This window comes from Oenanthe melanoleuca, chromosome 11 (assembly GCF_029582105.1).
Source record: "Oenanthe melanoleuca isolate GR-GAL-2019-014 chromosome 11, OMel1.0, whole genome shotgun sequence".
NCBI lineage: Eukaryota > Metazoa > Chordata > Aves > Passeriformes > Muscicapidae > Oenanthe > Oenanthe melanoleuca.
The window spans coordinates 7,051,931-7,068,745 of record NC_079345.1 but is presented as its reverse complement, the minus strand read 5'-3'; the positions used below and the strand labels follow the sequence as shown (position 1 = coordinate 7,068,745).

Here is a 16,815-nt window from a genome sequence, read left to right as displayed (position 1 = left end):
GAGCCAGTATCTTCGTGGCGCCTCTTTAAGTGCTGTAATGATAGGGCTGGCCACCCAGAGGTGCAGGGGGACTGCTGGAGGTGGCATTGCCACTTGCTCACTGTTGATGGATTTAAAGCCAGCACATTTCCTTTCACACCGTCCACTGCGCTGAGGGCTCAGTGCTTCTCCAGGTCAGTTAGCTGAACCCTTCGAGGTTTTGCTGTCCCAGTCTTTCTGGGGATTGAAATGCAGAGCTGTGAGCCCAGCAGAAGTTCCTCTTGGTAAGTGTGGCCAAATGGCACAGAAACCCCCATCATTTCAATGCTGTTAATACTTCTTTTTGCACTTTCAAACAGGATTTTTTTAATGAACACAGTCTTTTTAATAAGGTGCATAGTGTTGGCTAGCAGGTGTAACTTTAGTTTCTGGCTATCTAGATCAACTCACCTGTAGCTTGCAGGCAACTCACTGAGCCAGCTGTAAAAGGTAAACTAATGTGTTGCTGCTTCTGTAGTGAATGTCAAAAACTTATGATGGAAATGTCAAAGAAGCTGCCAGAAGCCAGGCAGCAGCAGTGGGAGCTCTTGCTGAAGTGAGGCTGTGATGTGGGAATGGGCAGCAAAGTCAGGATCCTTTTAACCTGATCTTTAGCCAGTTGTTTTTTACTGTTGTACTCATCATTTCTGCTCTTCCAACATAGCCGAGAACTGGAAAGTGCCTAGTGAATGCGTTTCATCCTGCAGGTGTGTTATGAGTCACAAGTAGAGTAAAGAAGGTATAACCATTTTATATGATATATAGATGGTTTATACTAGTTTAACCAGAAGGCACCTTCCTGGCTCTGCCATGAACCTGTGTTCTCACTGTGGCATGGGAGTGGGATTGTGTCCTGCTCTGCGTGGTGATGGGCAAGATATTCTCAAGGCTAGAGGTAATAGCTAAAAGGAGCAAAACCTCAGATAATGAAGGAATGATCATGTTGAGTGCTTGGCTCTGTGCAACATGGAACTAGAAAAAGCTTAATCTCTTCCCCCAAGCTCCTCATCTGAGAAGAATCTGTGCTTGCAAGCTGTGAATAAGCAGCTTATAAATAGATGGAGGAGTGAATTCTCCTTTGTTTGCAGAAGGCAGTATAGTTAGTCTCTGTATTTTGAGGGTGGAGTGGCTAGAGCCAAGAGCTGGTTTTGTGAGCTGGCTATTTTTAGTGTGGCTTGGTGATCTAGTTGGAAGCCCTGGGTGGGGACCTGAGCTGAGCAGAGGTAATGGACAGTACAGAGCAGACTTCCAGCAGAAGCTGCTATGTTCCTGGTGCTGGACCTGGCTCAGCTACAGTGACAAAGAGGTTGATCTTACAGCTAAAAGCCTCCATAGTTCATGTTCTGGCTTCCACACATGCTACTGAGGTAGTCTTGGGTCTGCTTGAAGCTGTGGCCAGTTAACAATGCAGTGGGCTATGCTGTGTGGTGGTGTGGTGCTGCAGACCTCATGTTTGTAGATCTTCAGAAAGGCTCTTGCCACGAGCAACTCCTGGGATGTTACAAGGACTGCATGTGCCATTCTGCAAAGTGAGCTCCCTGTGGTGGAAGTAAAGCCGGATAATGTACAGGCTCTCTGCTCCCTGCCAAGGGACTGCACAGCACCGTCTGAAGCTTGGGTAGAATCAGAGAGACTAAGCTGATCATCCAAAATGTGGAACAAGTTGGGAGCAAGGTTAGGGAGGACATAGGTGTCTGGTGTGTGAGTTCCAGTTTGGGCAGACTGTGATGGCTGGATTTCATGGTTTGTAAGGTACTGTGTTTGCACTGTCAAACCAACAGCTGCTGCCAAAGGCTGGTGGTCGCAGTCAGGCAACTTACACTGGGAAATCCTTCATGGAGGCATTATTGTCTTCTGTCATCCCCTTCCTGCTTTAGAGGTGTGTGTCTGCTGTGGCTCTGTGTGTTTGTACACGCTTCAGAAGATGCTGATGCTTGTGTCCCTCTCACTAATGGCAGTTGAACTCGTGCCTGCTCATCATCTTGTCTCTCTGGGAGCTTTGGGAGCCTCTCATGCTACCGCTTGCCACAGTGTGCCCTTTTAACGTGATCTGCAAGAGGGACCTTTCATTGCAGGTGAACCTAATCCTAAAATCTATCTGCCTTAGGACGAGATATATGCTCATACCTTTGAAGCCAGACGAAAAAGTGTGCTCAAATTCTGGCCTCAGAGGCTGCCACAAGACGCCTCTGTACTGTTGCTGGTGACACAGAAGGTACTGACAAGCACTGAGCGTTTGGCCGAGCATGGGTGGCTGTGCTCTTCCCTGGCCTTATTTGTTTGTGTTAGGTGGAGGGAGGAGTACAGGGCGACATTTCTACCCAAACACACACTGTGCTACTTGGTATTCATTTTCGTTACAGTCTAACCTGTTCCCTCTGTTTGCGTGGTGGTTTTAGCCTGGTAAAAAGCACACGCTCACATTAAACAAATCTCGTTGCTCCGCACATAAAGGAGAGGGGAGCTGGGGCTGTTGTCATTCTGAGTGCGTGAAGTGCTGTGAGATGTCAATTGTGGAATTTGCAGAGAGCTAAAAGATTGCAGAGTTCTGTCTAGGTAAGTTTTCATTGTCCTCTTGTGCTTTTTATGAGATGGTTTCCCTCAGATCCCTTTCTGTTTTTTATTTTCTGCAGTCTTATGTCCTAAATCTTCTTGGATTTGGTGAGAATTTACCCAGAAGACTCCAGTTTTGCTTGTTTTTGTTTGCAATGCTTGTCATGCCAACAGGGCGTTAGGTAATTAATGACACACTGTGTTTTATCTGTTTAAAAATATTATGGAAAAAATTGCAAAAAGTTTCCAGTATAGGATGTTAGCTGAACTGCCTGACATTCCTGCCTCAGCCCAGGCTGTCCCACAAACACCATTTTTTATATAACTGTGTTACGATAGATACTTATGTTGTTGGGCTGGTTAATAGCACAGTTCCTGCTATTATATGGATCATAGCCCTGGAAGTGGGCAAAAGGACATATCAGTGAAAGAGGGATGTGGCTTTAAATGGCAGTGTGTTTGAGCAGGCCATTCAAGATGCCTAGTGGTCCCAGATTCAGGAACACAGCTCTTAAACTGGTGCATTTGACCAGGATATAAAGTATAAACATAAGCAGGTAATACCTGTACATTAGACAAGGTTTGGAGGTAGAAATTGTTTACAGCTGGTAGAAAACCACATCTTGAGGCTCAGTATTCCCAGAATAGTGTTTCCAAATCCTATCAAAGACTCCACTGCGGAGGGAACTTTCCCCATAAGCGGGCTACTTGTTGGTTTGGGATTTCTTGGAATGTTTTTTTTCCAGTCAGTTTTATGGGTCTTACTGGGATTTAAAATCAACCAGAGTCTGAACACAGTTTTATTGTAACTGAATGCATGCCAGACAGGAGAATGAAACAAAGGTCATGTCTTGGGACTGTGCTTGGACACTTGTTTAACTGTGTGCATTGATCCCTTGGCTTTTAAAGGGATTTCTGAGTGTATTTCTGCTAAAAACACATTTAAATGGGCTGTGCTCTAGAAGAGATTCTCTTGGCAGTTGTGGTCTCCAGTGCATTGTATTAACTGGATGGTTTGCTCCCAGGTAATGTAACCTAGTGAGGAGGGATTCAGCCAGGTCTGTGGTCTCAGCTAGATCCACTGGTCTCATCTCAATGGGAACAGGCATCCCACAGGCAGCCACAGATTTGGTGTTTGACCTCTCTGCCTTTGTAAGGACATTTCAGGTTTCTAAAAAATGTGCCTGGTTCCTCAGCTACTTTTATTAGGGAATTGAAACCACCATGGCTATTTGTGTGGTACAGAGAATAATTAGTTTATTTAGTCGTATCTGCTTTAGCTTCACCATGGCTAGTTTAGATTTTAACCTCAGCTGCATGTGAAGCTCTCAGCTCAAAGGGCAGGTCTGTGCATTTGAGGTTGACCTCCTTCTATGGGATCATTATAAATACAGCACTTATGTAGGTTGCTACCAAAATGCAGTAATGAGCAAGAATGACATTTCTCATCCTGCAAAATGTCCCTCAGGCACACAGGACTGTCCCTGCAGACCTGAAAGCATTTTTTCCAGAAGCATTGCTCAGGATGTTTTAAGTGATTTGTAGCCAGGGTATCAGCACGCATGATCTAGGTGATGTCCTTGGACTAATCCATCCTTTAAACCTCCTAGTTTCTGGATCCTATTAATTTTCTGCTAAAACCTGTGGGGACATCCACAAGGGAAGTTCAGCACTGTGAGTGGAAGACTAGATGAGGCTAATGTTGTAACATGTGACTGTGTTTCTTCTAAATTACAGAACAAATCAGATTAAGTATATCTGATTTTCTCAGGACAAGTTAGCTGCCCTATACTTGCCCAAAGCCCATCAAATACACCACCAAAATGTCGTATTTCCTTTCATCTATGAATTTTTGCCATTTTAAAATTGACCAAGGCTGGTCAGAGGGTGCACTTTTTGATTCCAGCCCTTTTGTTAGATCTGCTGTTCTTGTTGTTCGTGAAAGCAATTCTTGAAGGGGCAGACAGGAAGGTGCAGAATAGTGATGGTTCTGCTGCACCCTTCCCTGTGCTCTCTGTATCTCACAGACATCAGCAGGCATGGCTCAGGCAGCACCTGCTTCTGTGACTGCTGGATGTTTCTTCTGTGGCCATCTATTTTTTGAAAACAAAACAGATACTTTGCTTTGAAAACTAAAGTGTAACTCTCTAAGGCTGGCTTTTTTTTTGAAGAATGGATTCAGACAGAAATGGTCTTTCTAAATTATAGGTTTAAAATTACCGTACCATTATACAACAGCTTGGCACTTCTCCAGAAAACTGAAGACATTTGGAACCTTTTCCACTGAAATAATAATTGCCCAATGAAAACAGGATTTGGGGAAACATAAACTGACATCAAGCTACTCCTTTTTGCTATAAATTATATTGACTCTGCACTATTGCAAAATTGCTTTTGATGATTTGACCATGGAAGAATGTAGTGAAAGACTTACTACCACACTCCCATGTGCAGGGAAATTGCAATGCATCCACACAAATCTGAGCTGAGATGAGACTTTCCACTGACTTCAAACAACTCTGCCTTTTGTGCTCAGGAGTTGCACAGGCCACTATTAAAATGCCTTTAAAGTCCTTAACAACCAGGTGTTTCCTTTGTGTACCAGGATGGAAGTCACTTTTTTCTTCAACCAAATTTTCATTATTTGGTTTGTTTACTTCAAGCTGCCATGAAGGTACTGAAGGACAGGAATTAAAAACTTCTGAGTCTGAAGCTGGAAAATAAATAGATATTTGTGTGAAGTATAATTTTCCCTGTAAAATTCCCTTTTTCAGGATGTTGTGAAATTTACTAGTGTACTGGAAATCATTTAGGAAGTTTTTAAGATCTAGATCAGCAAATGTGTATGTGTGTGTAAATAGATAAACAGATGTACAGAGGTTTGGGAGAACAGGCTTAATGCCCACTGGATCCTTTCTGTGAGCACTGAAGTGCCCAAGTGAATTGAAAAAACAAACTTTCCCATGGACTATGAGCAATTTCTTTGTTTGGCTCAGTTTGCCTACCTACTTTATACTACAGCATGGAAAGGCTTATATTTTCCTCTGTGTAAGAGAGTATAAGATGGATGTTAGTTAGAGAGCCTGTCCAGCTGGTAAAAGTGAACTGTCAGGGGCTGACAACATATGAATGGAGTTACCTTGGAGATGCAACAGAAGACCAACAACTAGACATTGAGGTTTTAATGAATGCCTGCCAAGCAAGGCGGAACGTGTGAAAACAGTGTGGCTGGTCCTTGAAACAAAGACCTGGGGTGCTGGAGGAACTCACAGAGGAGCAGGAATAGTGTGAGGCCACACCTGAAGTTGTTAGGGGACAGCCCAGAGGAACAGTTCAGAAACATTTTTTTCTGTTCATGTTGTTTGCAGTCACTCAGGAAACCATTAGCAGGACCATGAGAAGGGGCAGCCTTAGAGTGTTGAATTGTTGCTGATAAGGGCATCAATAGCCTGCTGCAAGCATTCACAGAGGGAAAAAAAAGTTACTTAAATGACAGGAGTAAGGGATTTTGGCTTATATAAACCCAAACAACCCAACTTACTGATAAGAGTTAATTCCCAGCCTTCTTCTGAACTGAATTCTCTGTCTAGTCCCTGCTTATAGCATAAACTCCCAAATGCATCTTAGACTGACTTCAGGTAGATTTGAGATGCTTGTGGATCAGTAAAGCAAAGGTTTTCTGTGTGTCTTCAATGACAAGATGTCACTTCTAGTACCATTGAATCAGCTGAGATAGAGGGAAGATGGCTGATGTTCTTGGATGTATAGACTCTGTACATCTGTAGCTGCCACATTATTTACTGAGATACATATTTTATGATTACATCCAGTGGGGCAAAGGGCTTACTTCTAAACTGGAGCTCCCTTCCATCTTCTTCAAATGCACATAAAGGCTTGGTTGGATTGAGATCTTCAGAGGCAGGAAAACTCCTTCTGTGGAAGGAATACATGGGGCCGGAAGTGGTGTTTGAGGTGGATTTTTCTCAATCCTTTAGTTGGGCATCAAGAAGTTCACTCAAACCCCTTCTCCTGAAATGTGTTCCTTGGACTTTGGTTGGTGGGCCAGCAGGAGTACTCTGTTGCTGCAGTTTTGAACCTGACTTTCCCTGGAGGGGTTTCCTGGTCATAAGGCCAGCACTGGTCTCAAGTGGGCTCCAAGAGACTGGTCTTTTCCACAGTGGTACAGTGAATTAGCCTCTTTACACAGTGACCTTGTGATACACCTATTTCTGGTTAAAAAAAAAACTTGAAATGTGGGTTTTGTTAGCTTTTTTTAATAATCACTTCCTGTCCCTGCACCTTGAGCGTAATTTTCCCCTCCCTATAGTTGCAGTGTTGTCTTCAGGAAAGCCTCTGTTTTGTGACTTTGGGAAACATGCTGTCTGCTCTGCTAGAATCTGCAATATTTGTTAGGCCTTGCAGCCCAGGTTGCTACTGACTCCTGTCAAGGAAAACTCCTCAAACATGTGGCACTTGGGGTCTTGTTTCCTCTGTCAGATATGGAAAGGGGCAGAGTGGGACTCCCTGGCTTCCATCCTCGTGTCAGGTCGTACTCTGTGCTAGGTCAGGCAGTGCTAGAGCTGGAACCCTTGTCTCGTGTCCCTGTGCCATCAGGTTGCCATCTGACCATACCACGTTAAGTGCAGAAGCCATGGATGCTCGCTTTGTCACTGGCTTGGGTGGACCTAAGGACTCCTATTACAGAAAGGTCTAGCAGGTCAGTCTGGCTTGCTGATGAGCGCCATCAAATTAGTAGCATCAACACCAAAGTGATTTCCATGGAAGCTCAGGGAAAGGTTCGAAAAATATTTTGCCTCATGAGGGGGTAATTGAAAATGTTTGCATGTAACAGCATGGAATGCCTAAAGTTATAGGTGCTTGATTGTCTGTGCCAGCGGGAGGAAGTGTGTTTGCTGTATCCATGTGTTTTCCTGAGTGGGTGAGAGTGTTCATGCCAGCAGGGATTTCAGCCCTGTGGGAGCAAGGCTGAAGGGTGTCTGCCTGTCTGGCAATCAGTATGCTGGAGACTTACTCAGAAAATGGGACTTGACAGATATGCTCTGCTGCACAAAACCGAGCAGCATTAATGGTCTTGCCAAATTTAACTTGCAGCCATCGTCCGAACTGTTTCTCATTAGCTGTCCCAGCTGTGTCACTGCTGCTGACGGGAACTGGCCTCCACAACCTGCTCTGTAAACACTTTCCAGAGCTCAGCTTGGACAATGATTATGACTGCTGCTGTGAGTTTCCTGGATTGGATCTGGGTCTGTCTGTAGGAAAGGATTACAAAACAGAAGGCTCATATCATCACGGTTTGTTTACAGTGGTTTTGGGAAACTCCAGAGCAGCGCTACAGCTCAGATCTTTCCATTGAAGCCTGCAGATTCTCTGTACAGAACCTGTCTGCTCTGCACTGCAGTAGCACTGATCTTAGTCCAGAAACTATTTGGGTATTTTTGGCTGCACTTTGGAGAAATTCATTCAGTCTAATGGTATTTCAAAGAGGAAAAACAAAAGTATCTAAGAGCCTGAGGTTTGAGAAGTTGGCTGTTGCACACTGGGTGGAATTCTGAATGGAAAAATAACATGTATTTCTGCTATGCAGAGCTAGTTGTCCAGACCTATGGCGCTACCTCGTGTCAATTAAAACTGCAGGATGGCTGCTACTAAATGCTCATATTCAGTTGCATTTCACAGGTTCAAGATTGCCTATAAACCCAGACAGAAATAAGCATGTATGCTGAACTGTTTTGAACTATATTCCATTAGCAATATTAGCTACCTATTTTGCAAGTACTTTAGATAATCTTAATAATATGATAAAAAAAGCCACGCTCTAATAAAGTCAGAAGGTTGTAAGACTGTGAAATGGAAATTGGTTTAGGGTGAGTACGGGAGATGACCAGGCAGCTAAACATACCAGTGTAGAGCACAGCTGAAGGAGGCTGTAGTGTTTTCTTGTAGCTGTCTCTTGAGCCCATAATTGTAGGAGGGGAAATCTAGAAGTAAAAGAAATACAAGAAGAATAAGCTTGAATGCTTTCTGTCTCCTGGATCCCGTCTGTAATTTATCCAAGCCTGTGCTGAAGAGGTGTTACACACATCTAAAAGGAGCTTGCTAATACTCACCATCTTACCTAGTGGTTGCAGCTTCTGAGGGCACTGGGCTCCATCCTGAACCCCTCCATGCTTGCCTGTGTGCTGTGGGCAGGCTGGCAGGGGAGTGCCTGCTGGGCTGCCCATGGGAAGTAGGGAGCTCAGTCTATGAATCTCTTCAGCACAACACTGTAAAATCTGATTTCTCCTGGCACTGAGTTGTTGTACACTTTGCATTTTTGTTTGGTCGATGGAAATCCTGAGAGTAAGTGGGGCATCAGGCACTTAATATTGTTGTTGTCACTCAGGAGAGATTTGTTTATTAGTGGTGGCTTATTTGCTTAATTAAATTCAAATGGTGGTTTTAGATGCTGAAACTGCTTGACCTGGTGTTTTGTGAAAATCCATTGATGTAACAATCTATGTTTATGAAAAACTGAAAGTGTGAGAAATAGGGTATATCATGCAAGGAGCTTGGCTGGGAGGAGATGCTCTTGTCCTTCCTGTCAGGTTATCTGGGGTCAGAGTGGTGAATCATGGTAATGTGCAAGGAGAAGCAATGTTCTGTTCTCCATATGGAGATGGCCAGTGTGGGTCCCATGGGGAGGGTGACTGGAGTGCTGTTGTTGGCCAGGCTGTGTTTGCATGAAGTGCTGGGGGAAGAACCTGATGCAAAACCCTTGACCAGACCTGTGTCCCTTTGCAGAGATGCACTCGATGCTGCCAGCGTGCTTTATAATCAAGTTGATGAGGGCGTTCACCGACTGGTGATGCTGTCAAACAAGCGCATCCAGGAGCTGGAGCTGGTGATGGAGTTTGAGAAAGTGGAAGAGTGTTTTAAGGAGGTAAGGCCTACCTGTCAGTCCCAGTGACTGCTGCCCTGTGACTGTGTGTTCCACAGCAGGTATGGACCTGTTATCTGTTGTGTGATGGTGTACAGTGATGCTTGATGCTTACAAAGAGCAACTGAACATAGGAGTTTGAGATAGTTTCAGCAGTGCTTAGAATCAAGCCACTTATTTCCCTGGTATCTATTGATGCCAGGTGAAAGTCCCCTGACTTCTCTCTAGGTGTGGATCAGTCAAACTCCATAAACATCTGTGAAGTGACTCATAGGTAAGCAGTACATTTGGAGGTTGGGTACCTTTTTGGACCCTCTCAGCAAGACTGATGATGAGGCATTCTTCATACTTCAGCTTGAGAAGCAGCAGAGTGATAACAACAAGCTGACAATAAGTCTGTTGTCTCCTTTGGCCTGTAGCTCCTGCAGGGTTTGCTGACATCCTGTTGCTGAATATCCGTGCCCCACACTGGCTGCCCATCCCTGTCATGTACTCTGTTGTTTAGATTGCTGTGCTGTTCTCAGGTCCCTGATATCTGGTAAGTTCAGGCACACTCCTTCCCGTCTGGCTGCAGCACCAGGCACACTCAGTTTGCCTTTGGGTGCAGCCCTCTGCATAGGCTACAGGGAGGGAACAGCCTGTTGTCCTTAGCCCAAGAGCCGTGCTCAGCCTCCCACCCCCTGCACTTCTGTGGGACTTTCAACTTCCCTTCATTTAGTACTTGTTGAAACTCTTTGACAGCCACAGGATAACTGAAGCAAACAATCACTGGCTTTCAGAAAGACCTTTGAAACCTGTAGCCATGTTGACAGAAGACCTCAGAAAGTCATGAAGCAGCTCAGATCTGAGCATCCTACAAGAGCTGATCAGTTTTTTCAGTGTTGCAGATTCAAGATGTTCCATATTGCAGATCCCTAAGCCTGAACTCAACCTCGAGATTATGGAATTACATGGTCTTCTGTGTTGTAATTCATCAACAATGAGAAGTTTTTGTGTCCTTAAAAATCACTATTAGGATCACTTTTGCCATTGTTCTTCTAGGATTATGAGCTCCTCTCCTCTAGTGGGAACTGGATTTGCAAAGGAGGCTGTAGCCTACCTGGTCTTTTCACAGGCCAAGGTGGATCCAGGAGTTTTAATGACTTCCCATTTGGAGGCAGACACTTGGACGCCATGCAGGATGTGTTCGGGACAAGAAGTGTGTTGCAAGAACCTGGTAGAGACTCTTGTTAAACACACAGGTTCCTTATACCAAACAGAAATGAAAAACACACAAAAGCAAGCACTGCAACCTGTTTCTGCTTTAAGCTGAACTTTATTTTTTTGTTGAATTGAGTAATACTCAACTGCTCCTGGCTTACTTTGCTTGTAGATCACCAGTGATGGCAGCAACTGCTCCTGCTGTTAAGCCTGTCTGGGAACTCTAGGCAGCAGCAGTGTGCCCCTCTGTAGTACTGAGAACCCACCACTATCTCTTCCTCTTGCCAGTGAGCTTGCTCCTTGTAACCTTCTCACAGTCGACAAAACTAGGAGTTTGTCCTTGACTATGGGGTTGAGTGGGATATGAATTCAGGTGACATAGGCAAACAGGATGTGTGGGCGTTAGGAAGCACTTAGTCTGTCCCTTCCCCCAGGTGCACCTTTGCCTGGAGCATTGCAGACAAGTTTACCAGCCTGTTTTTAAAACCTAGTGGTGATGGAGATGCTGTGTTATCCTTCCTGGCCTCCTATGACTGCTTTGTTCTTAGAATGCTCTTGTTAGTCAGTCCTCTACCCCTGTTTGAGGATATGAGCTGATAACTGCAGCAGTAGCTGGGCTCCACTGATGAACATGCAGTTGCTGCTCAGCTTTATGGAGAGCTGTCCTCAGAAAACCAGTAGCTGAGAGTCCCAGAGCACCATAAAACACTGCAGATGGGGAGAATCCATCAATACATTCACACTGGAGTAGTTCATGTCCTGCCAGTCAGAAAAGGGAAGTGTAGGAAATCTAGCAGCAAGGAGGTTTGATCCCAGTTGGGGGTAACGATAATAGGAATGTCTGGCTAGTCTGCAGGTTGCAGAGCCTGCTTTAGACCATGGCTCACCCAAAACAGAGACCAGGCAGCCACATGCCCTATGCCTAAGGCTAGTGAGCAATAGCAGGCAGAGCTTTTCAATTACTCTGTAACCTGAAGTGGAAAAACTCTTAGCAGGAGGCTCAAACTGAAATGCCAGAATGGGGGGAAGAAGTCTACACACATTCTTTCCAGTAATGAGATGACCAGCATTATGAGAGCAGTTCCTTGCTCTTTCCACATAAAGAGCACGTTGGTGAGTAGCACAGGGTGACTAACAAGCGAGGCTTATCCCTTTTCTTCTAGGTCAGCAGTTGGATTGAGAATGTTGGCAGAAAACGGCTAAAGGAAACTATCAACCTGGATGATTCTTTGGAGATGCTGCTTCAAGCACAAAAGCAATTCAAGGAGTTTGATCTTGTTGCCAGTGTAAGTGTTGTTAGATTGAAAAATTATTTCTGCAGCGTCGGAGTTGGTAGCATGTGTGTCTTGTATGTGCTCAGCCAAACATGATGCTAAGAGGGTTCATCACCAAAGTGTGTGTCATTCCATTTTGGAATATAGCATTCATGCTCTCCTGTTGCAGACAAAGCCACTAGCTCAGCACTTAGTAGATGGCATTTACCAGTCTTGGGGAAGATAACTACTGGGATGAAAGATGGATTTTTTTGTTCCTCCTTTGATGTGCTTGTAACATTGCCTTTTTTTGATCCTGATTGAGCCATGATCTTGCTGTGTAGACCTTTATAATCTGCTGTGTGATGAGTGTAAATTGTAAGAGATCAAGCTCCAGAATTCTACTCTAAACAAAGATACCCCTGCTTATGTGATCTGAACCTTAAAAACTGGTCTAATTAGCCCTAGCTGTTAATGGCCTTGAAGGCTACTTACTGTTGATTCCAGGTCTCTGTTGTCATAAGCAATTCTTTTCTGTTTTTCAGGAATATTGCAAAAGGGGACAGGAAGCATTAAAGAAGATGAATCAATGGGAAGACTTTTCCTTTGTGGATGTGCATTCTTACAGGGTAAAGCTGCAGTCCTACGAAGATCAGCTGGAGGAGTTCTGCACCCAGCTGGATGAAACAAGGCACCGAGTCTGTGAAACAGTCAGGCTGTATGAATTCTTTGACAAGGTAAGACAAGCCATCTGCTGCACAGAGGAAGGTATAAAAAGTCTGCTTGGACTCAGTCCAGTCCTAGATCATTTATGAAAGGTGTGAAATGTAGTATTTGCTCCATCAGGGAGCTGGATCTGTAACCTGCAGCAGTCCCCTCGTGCTTATGTGTCTGCAGTGATTTTTTTCAAGTCAATATGAGAGGAGGTAGGTGTGTCTTCCAGAAAATATCCACATATGTTAAGCATAGAGGGTTTCTTCTCTCTGAGCTGGAGCTTTTTAATCCCTTTCATGGCCACAGTGGACAGAAGATTATGGCAGTGGTGACAAGGACCAAGAGATGGGCTGATTGTATCCAGACTTGGCCACTGTGCCAGGATAGGCTGCCTGCATTTTCTTACTATATTCTTACACACTGGCAAATTCAGCCTGTTGACCCATCAGGAGTAGCACCCTGCTCTTCAGCCCTAAATACAGTCCAAATCCTCCTATGTTTAGGCCTGTGTAAGGAAAGGGAGCACCAGAATGAAGAGTAGGAAGTGTGGCTGCGGGAACAAGGGATCCCTGGATCATCACAGGATCTGAGAATCAGGAGGAGAGGATGTGTGTAGTGACTGTGCTTAGTGCCTGACCTTTCCACCTGTTTGGTTTAGTGCAAATGCACCCATTTAGCAGATCTGCTGTTGGATTTGGTGTTCGTTGATTTCTAAAGTTGCAGATGAATAAGCAGTAGGATTTTCTAAGTGCATTTTAAAATACAACTTTGGCAAGAACAGAAGGCCAGGGAGGCTGTGCTCCATTTATTCCACACTTGTAAAAACACTGGGTATTGAAGTTCTCAAATTCCAGAAAGAATAGACTCTAAAAGTTAAGCTGTACCAGATGTAGGTGCCACTTAGTTGCTGTCTCTGAGCTGCCTTGGCAGCCAGAAGTGCTCAGGGGAGGAGGGAGGAAATTCAGCTAAACGTGAAAACATGGAAAAGCATCCTGTGTGAGGCAGAGAAATGGAGAAGGCAGCCCATAACACTTCTATCTGGGCAATGAGGATTAAGTTTGTTTGGTGATGCTCTGCAGGTCTGCTCTGGCTCATCTCCGTAGTTTGCTTTGCAAGTGGGGGGCCCCTCTTTCCGTGGAAATGTGTAATTTTTCTTCACCCCAATGGAGCGAGAAGTGCCTCCTGTCTCTCCATAGGAGAATGGCAAGAACCTGTGCTTTTCTACCTCACTGAACAGAGATGTTCAGGGGTGCTATGGTACTTGAACACCCCTTGCTGTCATGGGGAATCCTAGGAGGGATCGTGGGAAGGGTTTTCTCATGTTTCTTCTGATAAATTGAGGCACACAAAAGTACCAAGCCTTGCTTGGCATATTGACAATTCTGCAGCCAAACCAAACACTGGGCATATGTAACCCCCTCCAACCAGAGCTGGAAGTCTCTGGAGCTCAGATGTGGACTGTAGCACATGACCATAGGGCCATACAATGGTTTGAGCTTGAGGGGATTTTGAAGGAATAATCCAGTTCCAACTTCTTGCTACATGCAGGCATGCCACCCATTAGACCAGGTTCCTACAAGCCTCCATCCTGGCCTTGAATACTTACAGGGATGGGGCAACCACAGCTTCTCTGGATAACCTATGCCAGGGCCTCACCACCCTCACAGGGAAGAATTCCTTCCTAATATCCAATCTAATCCTGCCCTCTGACAGTTTGAATCTATTCCCTCTTGTCGTTTCACTCCATACCCTTGTCCAAAGTCCTTCTCCAGCTCTCTTGGAGCCCCTTCAGGTTCTGGAAGGTGTTCTAAGGTCTCCCCAAAGCTTCCAGGCTGCTCAGTGCTCTGTTCAGGCATGGAAATTACATTATGCTGGTAGCTCTTGGGCAGAGAACACACTCTATAGCAGTGTGTTCCTCCACAGCTTCAAAGCCTTTTCAGAACCTGGGTCATTTCTAGGGACACAAATGCTACATAGACCTCAAGAGTGGCCCATTAATTTTCTGAAGGCATTGCAGCTTCTTTTTGGTGGGTGAAAACTCCAGGCTGCAGTCCTTGGCAGTAGCAACAGCCCTCTTGCTTGTGCCTTTCATGCTGCATGGCCCCAGTGAAAACAAATGATAGTGGCAAAGTGTGTTTGAGACTGCTTTGTGTGGAGGAGAGGCAGCTGGCCCAGGGAGGGAGGAGAATTTTGATCTCACTGGTTTCAGTAGAGCTATAAACAATTCTGGTAGTGTAAATATATCATGTGTGTATTGTGAATCAGTGGCCAACTGAAACCAGGAGTGTATGGGGATACATCCTGCAGATGTAGGATCAGTGCAGAGGTTGCTGCACAGCATTAAAGTTCTTTCAGTGCCTGTGAGTTTGATCTTGATCTCCAGAATGCTTTGGGAAGGCAGAAGCAAAGTCAGTGGCGTGGTCTGGGAGGTGGGGGATAAGCAGAAGATCTTTATCTAAACTAATTTCACTGTCTTCTGATACTGAGCTGCTTTTGACCTTCCTGCCGTCATCTTGTCAGTGCCTGCCTAACTCCCTTCTCTCTTCCCTAATATCTGGGGGGATACAGCAGGATCAGGAGTCTGCAATAAGCAATGTCCTTGATTTTCCTTCTCGTAAAAAGCCTGCAGAGTGCCAAGCCCCGGGATTTGGGGAAGAGGCCCAAGGATGCGTAAGCAATGTACACTATGGTAATGAGCTGGCAGCTCAGATCTCCAAACATCTCAGCATGCACCAAGGGAGTGAATGCCCACCACGGGGATCACAGTGTTCATCCCCCACGTACCTCGCTGCCTGCTGGGAATGTGGGGCTGTGCTGTGCTGGCCCTGCTGCCTGTGGTGGGCCAGTGTTTTGTAGGGCACTGCCTGTGGCTGCCAGACAGCCTGTGAGACAGGACACCATAACCCCATATGCCCGATCAAGACACTGTACTGTGTTTTTTCACTGCTTGGCAGTTCCTGAAGGCCTGTCAGAGCTCCTTGTAATGAAGCAGGCTGAGCTGGGCCAGACCACAGGGAGCTTGCACATGTGCTGGCAGGGTTCCCTCCCCAAAGATGTGACTGGTGCCAAGCTGGATGTTTCCATTTGTCCCCATTTCCTTTGCGGCAGGAGCCCTTGGTGCCTGACAGGGGGTGATGGTGGCTGGGCTGAGGCAGAGGGACCTTTGCCCACCTCTGACTGTGGGCTGGAGGATTGTTTGTCAGTACCACAAAGTCAGTGTGGGCATATTGGGGGACCTGCCATCTCCCTGTGGCTTCAAGCCTGGTTTGGCCACTGTCCCTTGTTTACTCAGTTCCAAAACTGTGTTGGGATCTGGCACATTTACCTCATACAGTGCTTTGGGGTAAAACTGGGCAGCTGAACAAGCAAGGGTATGTATGATGTACCAAAAGCATTGATGTCTGTTTTATTTTGGTGTTCCTGCAAGGACAGTTCCCAGTATCCTTTTCTCCTGCTGGCTTCACAATAACGGTGCTGTAAGTATGCCATCATGACCAGGAGCAGCTACAGCAAGTTATCTTCTCCTTGTTTGTCTCATTAGACTTCACATTTTTTCCTTCCTCAAACAGCATCTGGGTAAATTATTTCCCAGAACACTCTTATATCCCATGCTCTTGACTGTACCATAGGTGAAGTACGGTTACCTGGAGTGCAGGTTTGAAATGGCCTGTGTGAGAGTCATGCACTCTGTCAAGACTGTGCACCTTACTTGCAGCAGCATGTCCAGTGAGCCAGAGCATACAGGGGCAGTCTCTACCAGGTCTGGGATGACAGCTAGTCCTACAGAAGGTCGGGAGTGAAGGTGCACGATCCTTGCTGGCACAAGTGGAAGAAAGCACTGACCCAACCAGAACAGGCAGTGTCCCATTGCAGGCTCAGCACCTGCATACCCTGTGGCTGTGTGATGATGTGGTGCCCAGAGCTGAAGTGCCTGTATCATTACAGGAGGGCCTGAGGCAGCTGCGGATGCTTTTTCCTGCTTCTCAGGATGTTGTGCAAGATGGTGCCTCATTGGTGCTCAGGGAAAGTATGATCATTGCCCTGCCATAGCTTCTGAGTCTCTTGCAGCTTGAGCCCTTGTCTCGCGTTTGCTTTCTGAGGGAAGCTGTTCAGCTTCAGTTCTCACTGCTCAGGATTGGT

At 45.6% G+C, this 16,815-nt stretch overlaps 1 protein-coding gene across 4 annotated transcripts in view; it reads left to right on the top strand.

Moving 5' to 3' along the window:
* Positions 1 to 16,815, top strand: part of PLEKHG4 (pleckstrin homology and RhoGEF domain containing G4) — an 85,572-nt gene that overhangs the window by 46,346 nt on the left and 22,411 nt on the right. For all 4 annotated transcript variants that reach the window (XM_056500670.1, XM_056500668.1, XM_056500669.1 and 1 more), the window contains exons 11-13: positions 9,373 to 9,511; positions 11,872 to 11,994; positions 12,507 to 12,698. In XM_056500670.1, coding sequence (XP_056356645.1) covers positions 9,373 to 9,511; positions 11,872 to 11,994; positions 12,507 to 12,698 — 454 coding nt within the window. The remainder of the gene's footprint in view (positions 1 to 9,372; positions 9,512 to 11,871; positions 11,995 to 12,506; positions 12,699 to 16,815) is intronic.